Consider the following 14171-nt stretch of genomic DNA (forward strand, 5'->3'; position numbering starts at 1 on the left):
GCACATCCACAACAAAACCCTAGCCCCTGATTTTTTATCATGATCGCTTCATGACTCACCTTTTCCCTAATCATCCAACCCAAACTTCTCTCATTCGTGACAATAAACCCCCCTTCTAACAAACCACCCATCACCCCAAGCACTACCCCCTGAACCTGACCATGAACGTAAGCTTCTTCGACCAATTCTCAAGCCCATCCTTCCTAGGAATCCCACTCATCCTCATCTCAATAACATTCCCAGCTCTCTTACTATCCTCCCTAGACAATCAATGAATTACTAACCGACTCTCAACCCTCCAACTATGATTTATCAACCTAGTCACAAAACAACTAATAATACCCCTAGACAAAAAAGGACACAAATGAGCCCTAATTTTAACATCCCTCATAGTCTTCCTCCTACTCATTCATCTTCTAGGCCTACTACCTTACACATTTACCCCAACCACCCAACTATCTACAAACTTAGCCCTAGCTCACTGTAAGGACACTGGAAGGGCTTCCCTGGCCAGCTCAGGTGTCAGACCTAGAGGAAGGGCTGTTGAATAATTTATTTTAATAATAATTTATTCTAAACTCCTGTTTCTCACAAGCCACCAAATGTCTCCCAGCTGTTCTGTGCTTTACAAGAGCTCAGCCTCAGCCCTTCACAATTAACTAAACCCACAGGAGCACGAGGGCTCCTCTTTGCTACGTGTGCTGGCTCACAGACATGTTCACATCTGCACAGGGAGAAGCTGCTTGCTCATGCTGACAACTGAAACAAGGGATGGTGAAGGGATTTACTTACAGGGCTGGGCTGTGGAAATGAGCTCTTTAAATAGATTTGTGTGACTTTTGTCTGTATATCTGGACCTGATTATTAAGCACTTTTTTTAATGATCAGCAACAAAGTAAATAGGTTTATGGCACTCAAGGAGGCCTCTCTTCTCAAGTAGCAGATTATTGCACCTACTCAAATGATTGTGAGTGGAATGAAAAATCCTAGGATTGAAAGGCCAGGGCTTTTCATCAATCTGAATGTTCCTCTTTTAACAATTCTGACAGCATCAAGGAGCCTTAAAGTGGGAGTAAATTATATTGGTATGTTTTAGTTTAAACAAGAGTTTAAAGGCGTTTTCAAGCCTACTTTAGGGCCAACTGTTTGTAAAGGGGACCTTAATGGAATTGGGAATTCTGCCCAGAGCAAACACATTGTCTATTTGGCAGTGATTAGCAATGTGTTCCCAATTTAGTGTTCTAAATATAGGATAACCAGTTTTCAAGATATTTAAATACACCTTCAGATACAGCAGCAGCAGGCTTAGAAATGTACTTTAATAAAATCTGAGCCTGCTAACAAAGAAACTGTAAAAGACAGTAAAGGGACTTTGCAGAGATATCCTTATGGATAGCTCATCAGCTGTGGGGTCCTTTCCCACAAACTCTTGGGTGAGGCATTTTCTTCATGGAGAGTTTTTGGAAAGCCTTTTTTTTGAGACATCTCAAACTACAAAGAGGAAAAACACTGGGGATATTAAGTACAGTACAGGGAAGGCAGTAATGGAGGGAATTGCCTTAGCAATTTCTAGAGTCTGACTTTCCTTCTTTGAAGTTTTTAGGGTTGCACATTTATGTTTTGCAGCACTAGAAAGGGCTTCTAGACCGCATGTGCCCAAGCAGTGCCATGTTCCTTCTGCTGTTGACCCCATGTGAATAATTCCATTTGTTTCTGTGCCTGAGATACTTGAGCCCCATGTACAGCACAGGTTTTCTTTGCAGTGATCCTCTTAGAAAAATGAAATCTTTGCTGTGTCACTTGCCTGATTTGCACCCTTCCTGCACCACAAGCATGGCTGGTGCTGTTAAATGTCATCCAGAGCTTGTTGTCTAGGGATTTGAGAGCTCAGAATGCAATGAGCCTCTACCTTCTGGGTTTTGGGTTTTGATATGAACTACGGCATTCCAGTACTCCATGAGCTCAGTAATAGTGACCTGGAATGGCATCACTGTGCCACATGAAATCCCTTTCCTACCTTGATTAACCTTGATCAGGTTTTTTATCTGATTATCAAATTTTGAATGTGATAATTCATTGATAATGGTTGATTGACTAATGAATAATGAATAATGAATAATGAATAATTGACTTGCAGGCTTGGTTTGTTGAAGTTTTTTTATTTTTACTCATTAGACCTGAGGGGATTTTAACTGTGGACTATGAAGCACAGGGTGTGCAGCACAGGGTTTGCAGTCCCCATTTCTCTGTAACACTCTCCAAGCTGTGTTTCTTTGTTTGCAGGCCACTGGCCAGACCTCCCTGAGCATGAGCAGCCCCGTCCCAGCCACGGAGCAGCCCTACACACGGGCTCAGTACTGCAGGTGGCCCTGCGAGTGCCCCAGGTCCCCGCCGCGCTGCGCGCCCGGCGTCAGCCTGGTCACGGACGGCTGTGACTGCTGCAAGACGTGTGCCAAGCAGAGAGGGGAGAGCTGCACCGAGGCTGACACCTGTGACTTCCACAGGGGCTTGTACTGTGACTACAGCGGAGACAGACCTAGGTACGAAATAGGAGTATGTGCACGTAAGTGATGTACATATATTTTTGATTAGATATAGGCTGGCAGCTCAGCTGGCTGAGCAGGGGTTGAGATTTTTCTCGTTTTGGATACCTGGCTTCATGCAGCATCTTCCATTCCCTTGTAGCTGTCTTTGTTCTCAGGGCACTTGGCTGGATGAGAAATGACAGTTGAATTCCTGCCTTTTGATTTGGCTGTAGCCAAGAGCAACGACCAACCAGCATTTGAAAGTCTCAATATGTGTAAATAGATTATTCTGTAACAGGAGGAGGTGTTGTAGTAGGTTGGGGATGAAGGAAGGATAGGCAGACAGCAGGATTTACAGACAAGCAATATGGGCCCCTACATGAAAACCATGATATTAAGGGGACACTTCTGCCTAATTCCCTATAGAGGATACCTTAGATAGCGTGTGGTCTGTAGAATACCCTGTCAAGATGGTCAGGAATGAATCATCTCCTATCAGAGCTTGTCAGTGACAAATTGAGGTTTAAGCCTCAATTGTACAATGGTTATAGTCATATTAACTGTTATGAGTCAGAAGGATTTCTTCCCACTTCTGACAGCAAACTCTTGATTCCCTGACACTGGAATGCTTTTCAAGAAAAAGCACAAAAAGAAATTAGGTAGTGGTTTATGTATTAAGAATATATTCACTTGTTCTGAGTTCTAGAACATGATGGGACCCTGATTCTCTCATAAAAGTTAGAAATTATTGAAAATTATTACTCTGGGAATGATTAAAAGTGAAAGGATCATCAGCACAACCACACACATCGCTGACTGGAAAGGCTGCTTTTAGTAAGTTCTTAGAACATATGGTCATGGCTTTGGGTTCATAAACAGAAAAAAGCCATTCAAATCAAGGGGCTTCTGGGCTGGAACATAAAAACAAATTATTTAATAGAAAATGTAAAGGTGAAAGGAAACCCGGAGGAGAGCTGACTGTGAGATGGACTGATAGAATAACTATTCCACAGAAGAGGAAAAATCTTGCAAACTGTGGGCTTCAATAAACTTAGAATATGAACAGAGGTTACACAAAGGACAGGTTTGAGGAGTTAAGAAGTTCAGGGTAAGCTGGCAGGTTCTTGCAGAAGCGATACTAGGCATTGCTCAGCAGCAGGGTGGGAAGTCTAGTAAGAAATGACATGGCTTTGCACTGGCTCAGGCACAAAAGAAGAAAAAAAAAAAAAGCAAGCAAGCAAAAAGTGCAGTCTGACCAGATTTTTGTAGGATACAAGCAAAATAACAACAAGAGAAGTTATGTGCTAGGAGCTGTAAGTTTAAACAGTGATTTTCAAGATTAGAAAAGATTAAGGTTAAGAAAAGAGGATATGAGATCATTTAAATGCATTGTCTGGAGTGTGTGTAGAACATTCATGAGAGGTCTGCAAGAGCAGGTTAGACAAACATTGTCAAGAATGACATCGTTACAGCTGGCCCTGTGCTGGGAGAAGAAAACAGGCTGGATGTTGTCTCAAAGCTATCAGGCTTCCTAGGCCTCTCTAAAGGCCCTCATGCTGCTTTGCATCTGTTTATTTATTTAAATGGTTGTTTTCTTAGTTGGATATCTTTTGGTCTTTGCAGTCCTCCCACACATCCCAGGCACTCTGTGTGCCAGGGGCACATCTCTGTGCTGAAGGAACACTGACCCCAGCTCTGCCAGTGAGCTCTGGAGGCATTCCCAGTCTGTGCTTTCCCTTCCCTACTGCCATGACAACATGGGACATTTGTGGCTATGTGACATTTATGGGGTTTTGGGGAGCAGCATTACAGTGTGCACAGCTGAAGGGAACAAGAGGAAGCTCTTTCCATGGGTAGGATGTGAGGCAGATTGTCTCTGACTGCCAGAGAAACCTGTGGCCTTTCCCTTGTTTTCAGCACCCAGGCAGAGGCGCAGGACAGGGTCTGCTTGATGTGTTCTCGTTGTAGCCTGGGCCACACAGAGGCTGCATCACCCTGCTCTGAGCTCACCAGCTTCTGTCCTGACCTGGAGTCTGAAAGCTCCCGTGAGTGGGAATCCTGTGCTGGGTGTTGAGGACTAACTCTTGTGAGGAACTGGATTGGCATATGGTTGCTTTTGGCTGGATCTAGGGAATCCAGGGCTTGAAGGGCTACAGAAACAATGTAATTTATGGAAACTAAAGACCCTGAAAGAGTCAGGAATATGTGTTGGGAAAGGGAGTGGTGTCAAACTGGGGGAAATTCAGTCTGTATCTGGACTGCCATGCTGAGGTGTAACCTCACAGACATCAAATAGGAACCTGCTGGGAGTCACTGCAACTCTCCTTTTGTTGTTGGCTTTTCTCTGCAGCAAAGCAGAGGCAGCAGGTGCTGAGCACAGACCGAGGGGGTGAGGCAGGTGTTGTGCATGTGGGGCTGGGAATAAGGATGTGGCTCCAAATTGCTTTATTTTGAAGCAGACTCAGTGAAGTTCTTCATGAAGACATTCAACAGCCCCTTTGTCTGTGTTTGGGGATGTTCTCATAGTGAACATCTTGGTTTATGAGACCTGTGGGAAGTCTCTGCAGAGACTTCTAAATTAACATGATCCAGAAGGAATATACTCATAGGAAAGCACCAGGAGACACAGCATTTTTTGAATTGTCACAATCTGTGTGCATACCTAGAAGTGTCCCTGAATTCTCAGGCCCAGCTCCAGCACTGGGTGATTGCCTTTTCAGTACAAAGGCTGAAGCATTACAGAAGTTGGAGCTGAGTGTGAACTGGAGATCTAGATCTGTGCTTGAAATTCCAACAGCTCCCATTTTTGTGCAGAAAAAGGGATTTGTGCTTCATGTTTTCATTCAGCTCATTCTAAAAATAGGAAGCCTTTGCAGAATTTTAATCCAGCATTTCAATTTGTGTTTTCCTGAAGCAGCTCCATTTCTAACCAGACTCAAAACATAAGCAACACAACCAGTGTGTGAGCAGTGCCTCCATGTGACTAAACAAGAGACTAAAGTTTGAATTTTCCATTGAAAGACGCTGCTTCTAAATAACTGTCTATAATTTGAACAAACAAAAAAAAAATGCTGCTCTGTGATTCCTGTTCATGAGCAATCAAAAGGCTTGACTTTTAAAAGTGATTTTATACAAAAAATAATTACACATAAAATATTTATTTTTATGGCTTTATAATGTGTACTTTATTTTCCAAGAAAACTGCTCTGTGATAAACTGGGTAAGATCTAGTTTCCTGAATATAGGAATCCAGTGACATTTAGGTGCTCCTTTTCCTCCCTTGTTTGTTCTCTCTTTTTTCTTCAGATATACACAGGTGTTGTTAACAGCTGTGTCATATGTGCAATTCCATTAATGTCTCATATGTCTCTGAAAACCTCAAATTTCACTAAATATATTTTTTTTAATCACTTTGATTTCTCCCCCTGTGAGTAATTCCTACCACCACGCTATGAAATGATTTTGGTTTTTTAAGTAAGAATTTGTAGATAAAACTTGTTTTGTTTTCTAACTTATTTTTTCATTGAAGCATTAAAAGATTCTCTTTTTTTGCTGTGATTTAGAATGGAAACAGTTTCCTAGATGGTGTAACTACACATGGTGCAGCATCAGGCTGAACACGATGCTCTGCAGCACTGCTAGCGCACAGATCAGCTTGGTAAAGGAATATATTAGAGCTGTTTGTTGCCAGCATTCTTTTAATGGTGCTCTGTGTGTTTTTCTCTCTTTTTCTTTCTTTTCAGAGATTGTTGGTGTAGGATGTGTCCTCAATGGAGTCAGGTACAAGAACGGGGAGACATTCCAGCCCAACTGCAAATACAACTGCACGTGCATTAATGGGGCTGTGGGCTGTGTTCCCATGTGCACAAACTCACGTCCTCCACTTGTCTGGTGCCCAAACCCAAAGCTGATTAAGATGACAGGGAAGTGCTGCGAGCAGTGGGTTTGTGATGACTCCAGGAAAATCAGGAAGACATCTCCACGCCACATCTCCTCTGCAGGTATGGTGGGGATGAGGCAGATCTCTCCTTTGCCAAGACAGATCTCTCCTTTGCCAAGGTAGAGCTCTCCTTTGCCATCTGGCAGAGTCTACAAGCAAAGTATCAGTTTGTATCGCCATTCCTGGCAGGTGTCTGACCTTTGTGAGGGAGACACAGCCTCCCGCACAGCACGTGCTGAAGGACAGGGCAGGCAAACACCAGGGGAACTCATTAGTAGCAATATGGATTTGGATGCCCCATCCCTGGTGGTGAAGGGCCTGATCTTGTGGGTGCTACTCCTGGCCATGGCAGGGGAATTCACAGAGATGATCTTTAAGGTCCTTTCCAACACAAACCATCTCACAATTCCATGAGTGTTATATTCATCAAATATGCTTGTGCAACCATTCCGGAATTCTGTGTGCCAAAGCCCCCTTTGAAGGACATGTCTGCTGGAACTCCGAAGATATCAAAAGTCCTTTTTAATTTTTCATATTAATTTTTTTCCCTCAGTCTGAACCCTCTGGGAAAGAGAATGGACTCAGTTTAATTTGGGACTGAGGCTTTCTGTCCAGGTTATATTGCTACTGTAGTGCAATTTTAAAGCCCCTGTACATTAGGACAGGACTTAGGGGTCTCAAACTTATACGACACCTTGAAGGCACTTATTGTGTAGAAATTTCACTGTGAGCTGGGCTAAGTTGTCTTTGTGGTAGTACAACTTTTCATCAATTCTGAACTGATGGCATCATTAAACATTCTGTCCTCACACTCACATTTATAGTAATGATCACGTAACCCACTGCACAAAGGTGCTATCATTTGCCTCAAACATGGTCCCAAATGCTTAAGATGGACTCAACTTGCCATATGTCTTAAATTTATTTTCAAAATGCCCTGTGACACAATGTAGTGACATTAGCAACATTAGCTCCATGTTTTAGACCATCTCACAAAAGCAGAGCTCAAGGAGAGATAGGATTGTTGTAAACAAAATTTTGGCTCCTTTGTGGGGAGAGCTTTTTCCCAAACCTTGGTCTTTTGTTGCACCAAAAAAAAAAAAAAAAAAGCCTCAGTCTTCATCTGTGAGTTAAAACCACCAGAGTTTAGCTCTCATTTCTTTGTCCCTGATAGCTCTGAAATGTGGGGTGGGCCCAAATTCAAAATATCTACTACCGAAACGGGCCTTATGTCCTCATGGCCTGTGTCCCAAAATGGGCAAAACATAGCTTTGCTTTCCTGGCTTTTCTCCTCTAAGGAGAAGTCTTATAGAAGTCAGAGTAGCATTTATTAAATTTAATATAATAATAAATATAATAATGAATATCACAGTGAGCAAGCTCAATGCAGCAGTTTCTATGGACTGTCCTGTGAGCTGTAAAGCAGTGGGGACTTTGGCTGAGGCTGGGACAGAACCATAGCTGGGGTTGTTGGCTGCTTTCAAAACAGAGCCCACCCTTTCTTCAAATGGCTGCTAAGCTCTCTGAGAGCTATTGAAGCTGTTCTTCCTCCCTGTGAAAGGCTGTGGCTGCTTCCCAAGCCCTCTGCCATCCAGCAGAGACTGCTGACCACTTTCTGCTATGGGGAACCAGCTGAATGGACCCAGAAATAAACGTTCATGGTGAGATCAGATCTCACCCCCTCTCTCCACCCGCTGGCTCAGGCTTCTGTAATTGTTTATACTGTGGCAGCACCTGGGGGTCCCAGACAAGGACCCCCTTGTGTGAGGCTGTGAAGGGGAATAAAGGAATGAGCCCTGGCCCCGAGCGCTCGCAGGATGGAGAGCCTGACACAAGTAGGTCAGCACAAAGGGGGTGGGATGTTCACAGGAATGCTGGGCCACTTTGCTGTGGTTTAGTTATTTGGGTTAGTGGCCTGAATGTGCAATGAGCTGGGTAGAGGGTGTTTAATATGTAAAGCTGCCTGGGCTGAATGATGTGGGGTTAATCTGTGTCCGCAGCGTACGAGGGAGAGGAGGAAGCCTGGCAGAAGAACTGCATCGTGCACACCTCACCCTGGAGCCCTTGCTCCAAGACCTGTGGGCTGGGCATCTCCACCAGGATCTCCAACGACAACGAGCAGTGCCGGCTCCTGAAGGAGAGCCGCCTGTGCAACATGAGGCCCTGTGAGGTGGATATAACCCAGCACATCAAGGTGGGGGCTGTTCCTTTGTGCATCCCATGGACACTGAGTCAGCCTTTGTTTGGCAGTGTTCAGGCCTCACAAGGCTGCACTTGTTCATGGACTTACTGTGCTGCACAGAGTTCCAAAATATGTCCTGCCTGTGTTGGTATGAAAACCTTTCCCTGAGAGTCTCAGCTCCAGCCAAAAGGTCCTTGCAAGGATAGCCAAGCCAAGCCTGCTGTGCTTGATGCTGGCTTGGACAGCCCTGTACTGAGCTGGCAGAAAAGCAGAGCTGCACGCCTGGTTATGGCTGTGAACTCTATTGTGCAAGTATATGCACAATATACTCTACAGCTTTTGGGTTCCCCTGTCTAAACATGTAAATCTTTCACACTACCTAGGTCAGGGCCTTAAAAGCTTTCCTTATCTACAAATCCCTTTAAACATAGGAATCATAGAATAGAATAATAGAATCCTTAAAGTTGGAAAGAATGTCCAAGATCAGTAAGCCCGACCTTTGACTGAATACCACCATGCTTGATAAACCACACTGCAAAGTGCTATGTCTGTATTTTGAATACTTCTAGAGATGGTGACTCCATCACTTCTCCGGGCAGCTTTTTCAAATGCTTAACCACTCCTTCAGTGAAAAAATTTTTCCTGATATCCAGCCTGAACCCCTCATGGCACAATTTGAGGCTGTTTCTCTTTGTCCTACCACTGTTTATCTGGTAGAAGAAGCCGAATCCCCTCCCTTGCCACAGCCTCCTTTCAGGTAGCTGCAAAGAGCAACGTGGGTTTTATTTCCTACACGTCTCAGCACTGAATATTAACCTATTTGTTTTTATTTTCTTCTCTGATTTAGCCTGGGAAGAAATGCTTGGCTGTCTACAGGGCGAATGAGCCCATGAACTACACCATCTCTGGCTGTGTGAGCAAAAGCCCCTACAGGCCCAAGTACTGTGGGGTCTGCACAGACAACAGGTGCTGCACACCCTACAAGTCCAAGACTATTGAAGTGAGCTTCCAGTGCCCAGATGGAACTGAGTTTTCCTGGAAAATTATGTGGATCAATGCTTGTTTTTGCAACCTGAACTGCAGGAACCCCAACGACATCTTTGCTGACTTGGCTCATTACTATGATTACTCTGAAATCGCTAATTAAATTGGATGAATGCTGGAATTGACCCTTTGCTCTGATTTTACAGAGGTTTTAAAATAAAAGGAGAATCTTCATCCATTGCTAATGTGCAATTTGTTTTTTTGCCAAGTTAGGATGCTGATACCTTGAGAGGCTATCTAGAACAGATGCTAGACAGTGTTAAAGGAATAAAGTATTTATTCAAAGGAATTTATTTAAAGGTATTTATTAAAAAGGCCTTCAAATGATGCACCCTGGGCAGTACAAGAGCCTGGCTGAGGCTACACCCAAGATGAACAACTGGTCATGTGTTTTCACAGTTTTATATGTTGTGGTCCATTTACATATTGGGTTAATTGTCCAATTACAGCTTCAGGTTATGAAGTCCCATCCTCCCAGTTTGCTCTCCTTAACTTGATGTTGTTTATATTTTTGGGCCTGAAGCTGCAGGGGTGTCCTTGGTTCTCAGGCTGGGAAGGATTTTTTTGTCTAATGAAACTTTGAAGAGAACTTGCTAACACTCCACATGAAGTTCAGAGTTATAAACTAATGCAGTACAGAATCTGGAAAATATGAAACCTAAAGCCTAAGGCATCAATGTTAAATCTCTTTGTTTTGTCACACTGTTTTTGAAGAGGCCTTGAATAAACAAAATTTTTAATAGATCTTCTTCCATTAACAGTAGCCAGAAATTCCTTTATGCAGTGATGCTGGGACTTAAATGACAGTTCTGTTGGCACTGTCATTTACTAAGCCAGCAGTTTAATTGCCCATAGGAAAGAACAGTGCACTAGTATGACAGCAAAAGTATGGCTGTCATTAGCTTAGACATGAGATTCAGACATCCTTACTGTCATTTCTTGAATGTTATTGTCTAAGCTGGAAAACTGATGTAAATGTTTCATATTCAACATTAGACATCAGGATTTGATAGCCTGACCCTTGCAGCTAAAGTCTAACATCTGTCACACTGAGATCAGTCCTAGAATCACCCCTCTGTTATTCTCAGTCAGATTTTACTGCATGGTGAATTTTATGGGAAAAGCCTAGGGGGAAGAATGTTTCTCCTGAAATCTGTGTGATGTTTCTGTCTCACTGCAAAGGCTGGGTCCAAGAACTTCTGTGTCCTGCTCTCCTTGGACTCACTTCAATCTCTTGAAGTATCTTGTGCCAGGAACATTTTCAGAGTTCTCTGAATTCTCTGATATTGAATAGCCTGACTGAACCCACAACAGCCACTCCAGAGCTCATGTTTTCAGGATCCATCTAATCCACAGGTGATGTATTGCTCCTAGGATATCTCTGCAGATGAAATGTAGAGAGCCAGATAAGAAGTGAAGGACAAGACTTCTTGCATCCATTTATTCTGACAGAAATAGAAATTGTGTGGCCTGTGCTTGGGGACCACCAGCACCTCCTGCTCCCCATGGTGTTACCAGCACACAGGTGCCTCTTCCCACTGCCACCTTGCCAGTGACACAAATCATTGTTTTACATGACTGGGGTAGAGGAAAGGGGATGTGTTAAATGAGAAAACAGGTGTTAGGCTTCACATCAGCTCTGAGAATGTGTGGATGCAGCAGGAGAGGCAACCCTTGGCATAGCTTCTGGTGCATTCATTGCAGCTGGGCTGATGCTTAGAGTAAACATCAACGTAAACACTTTCTACAGAAGCGGTTTCACATTCAAATATCAGCTAAGAGAAAAAGAAAAACAGCTCTGTCATTACCTTTCCAGGTAAGAAATTTATCATCACTGAAGGATGTTGGAGCCAGTTTTATCTCCAATAAATTTTTAGTAGAGCAGCTATGCCCCATGGCATGTTTTCTGCTGCTTCAGTTGGGAGAGCAGAATTGTGTTTCTGTATGAGCAAGAGAAATGTAGTATCCACTTCAAAAATCCCTGGTGGCAGAGCAGAACTGCTGAGTGACACATGATCTGGGGGTCTGACCAGTACAGGGCTGAACTTAGGATGACGCAGTTATTTTGCTTTACTTTCAGCTGGCAAATTGTCTGTCTTCATCTTGATAACCCAGCAGAAACTTGATCAGTTTCTGGGAGACATAAATTTTTCTGACTATGATGAATTAAAAGTTCTTGTGAGTGGCCTGAAAATAATACCATGCCTATATAAAAACAATTAGGGAAAATGCTGTATACCTCCAAAAGCTGTTAACATCAATAGCATCTTAATTTGCTGAGAAGGATTTGGCTCATATATTCTTTACAGACCTAGGTAATTCCTGAATTTAAAGCTTTATTTCTTTTTTGAAACTTCCATGAAATCTCTAGTGGCAGAAAGGAAGGGTGATCCCTGCCCAAAAGTTCCAATGCAGGCGCGAAGCCCCTCTTCCCTTTCTTTCTCTGGTTTAAGGAACCTGAGGCCACCACATTTGGCAAGATTCAGCCTCATGACTGCCTTGGCCTGGATGATGTGACAGCAGAATTGATACCTGACTTATTTGCCTCCAGTCCAACATGACCTCAGCACTTGCAAGAATGGGAATGTTACATTTCAAACTCCATCCCTTGGTAAAAAAAGTTCCATGTGAACACACAAAAAAGTGGCCATGGTCAAGAATTTCACAATGTTTTCCAAAATGGAAAATGGTGTGAATTAAGAAGTTATAGGGAAGAAATACTAGGACCTCTTTCTCAATCAGTTCCCCAAAATATTACTTAGAACCCTGTGTTCTAATTCTTGCCCATCTTAAAATGCCATATATATATGCATGTGTGTATACACATTAAAATAAATAAAAAGTAAACAATAAAAATAAATAAATATATATACATTTATATGTAGATGGATACACACACCTATAAAATATGATGTGCAGTCATCTATATAAATATTGTATATAATATTATATATAAAACCTGGAAACATGGCTGTGAATATATATATATGTGTATATTTACATATGTATATTCCTATGAGGCATAAAAAGCAGTGCATGTATAATATGTGTTTGTAAAAACAGTCAGTCTTTCTCTGTCTTACATGAACACATAAGGAAGCAAGAAAACAGGATCAGATCATGTATGAAAAACTCTGTCCCTTAACTGGCTTGCTCTGCTTGCAATTAGTTAATTCTGTAACCACAGCAATCAAATGCTGCAGTGGCTGTAACACAAGGCATTCTCTGAGAGATAAAAGAAGCTATTCAGAGCTAATGCATGACCAGCAGCTCCAGTGTGTGTCAGTTTTTAGTGAAGTGAATGCCTGGAAACCACAGATCCTGCCCAACGCACCCAAGATGTTTCTGTCTCCAGCCTGGTTTCGTAAGGAAACTGAGTGTATGCAGCCATACTGTTCATTTGTGTGTCTGTCAGGCAGCCCCTTTGTGGGAAATGTCAAACAAAGCAGGCAGAAGTGTAAAGATCTCAGAAGGCTTGCAATTCCTGCAATAAAACATGAAATCAAAGAGCAGGGTGGGGAAGAGGCTGACCACATTGTCCCTGCCAAGGCCATGCACACCTGCCAGGCAGTCACTACACACAACAGGTCTGCACTGTGGCACAACCACCCCAGCAGCAGCACAAAAAGGGGTTTTAAACAGATTTGCAGGCTGGGAACGAGTAGCCATGGAGGAGGCAGAGCTGAAGGAATCACAGATGGGGAATAACAGTGGTTATTACAGTGGCTGTAAAGGAATTTTGTGGGGACATTGGACACAAATCTGTAGGAAACCAAGCGCTGTTAGCTCTACTACTCTGCTTGCGCCGCTGGTTGTCTGTCCAGTGGCTCTGAATGGGGAAGAGCATCACTTGTAGCCAATTACCTTGATCTGCAGTCTGTGGTGCATTTGAGATCCTTTGTTTTAGTGAGTGTTTACAAGCAGATTAGCCCCAGGACTGAGGCAACAGTCCAGCTTTAGATTCAGTTCCCTGGCTGCCTCTGTGCCTGGGGAAATCATGTCTCTTTTACAGAGGTACTTTTGTGATTACTGTTTGAATTCATTGAAGATCTAGATCCCCAAAGGCTTTCATGGATCCATCCCTTTGCTTCACTTTTCCTCAGGATTTCAGAGCCAGAACAAGGCCCTACTGTTCACTGCCTCCTCCAGCAGGAACTGATGCTCATTGTACATTTGTGCAATGGGCCCAGGTCTCTGCTGGGACCTGAAAGTGATGCCACCACCAACAATTATAGCATTGAGGAGGTACCAGGGTCAGACTCTGCTGCAGTGGGCAAGTGAAAGGCTAAAGAAAGCTTGAGAATGAGAATTTTGCAATCCACCTATGCCAAGAGAGTTTAATGCACATTCAGCTCATGGCTATCATCCTGTTGGTCCTCTAGGCTGGGTCAAGGGTGAAGTGTGGGATTTTGAAGGTCTGGTCATGCTGGTATGAAAGCAGGCATGAAGATTATTAAAATGCCTTTCCATGGAGTGTTAG

At 43.2% G+C, this 14171-nt stretch overlaps 1 protein-coding gene across 1 annotated transcript in view; it reads left to right on the plus strand.

The window, feature by feature from the left end:
• CCN4 (cellular communication network factor 4) overlaps positions 1-9874 on the plus strand; it is a 35124-nt gene extending 25250 nt beyond the window's left edge. Inside the window, exons 2-5 of the mRNA XM_064703629.1 lie at positions 2284-2563; positions 6269-6526; positions 8466-8659; positions 9495-9874. Coding sequence (XP_064559699.1) covers positions 2284-2563; positions 6269-6526; positions 8466-8659; positions 9495-9794 — 1032 coding nt within the window. The 3' untranslated portion in view covers positions 9795-9874. The remainder of the gene's footprint in view (positions 1-2283; positions 2564-6268; positions 6527-8465; positions 8660-9494) is intronic.
• Positions 9875-14171: the final 4297 nt, after the last annotated feature.

The sequence above is a fragment of the Zonotrichia leucophrys genome, chromosome 2, assembly GCF_028769735.1.
Source record: "Zonotrichia leucophrys gambelii isolate GWCS_2022_RI chromosome 2, RI_Zleu_2.0, whole genome shotgun sequence".
Taxonomy (NCBI): domain Eukaryota; kingdom Metazoa; phylum Chordata; class Aves; order Passeriformes; family Passerellidae; genus Zonotrichia; species Zonotrichia leucophrys.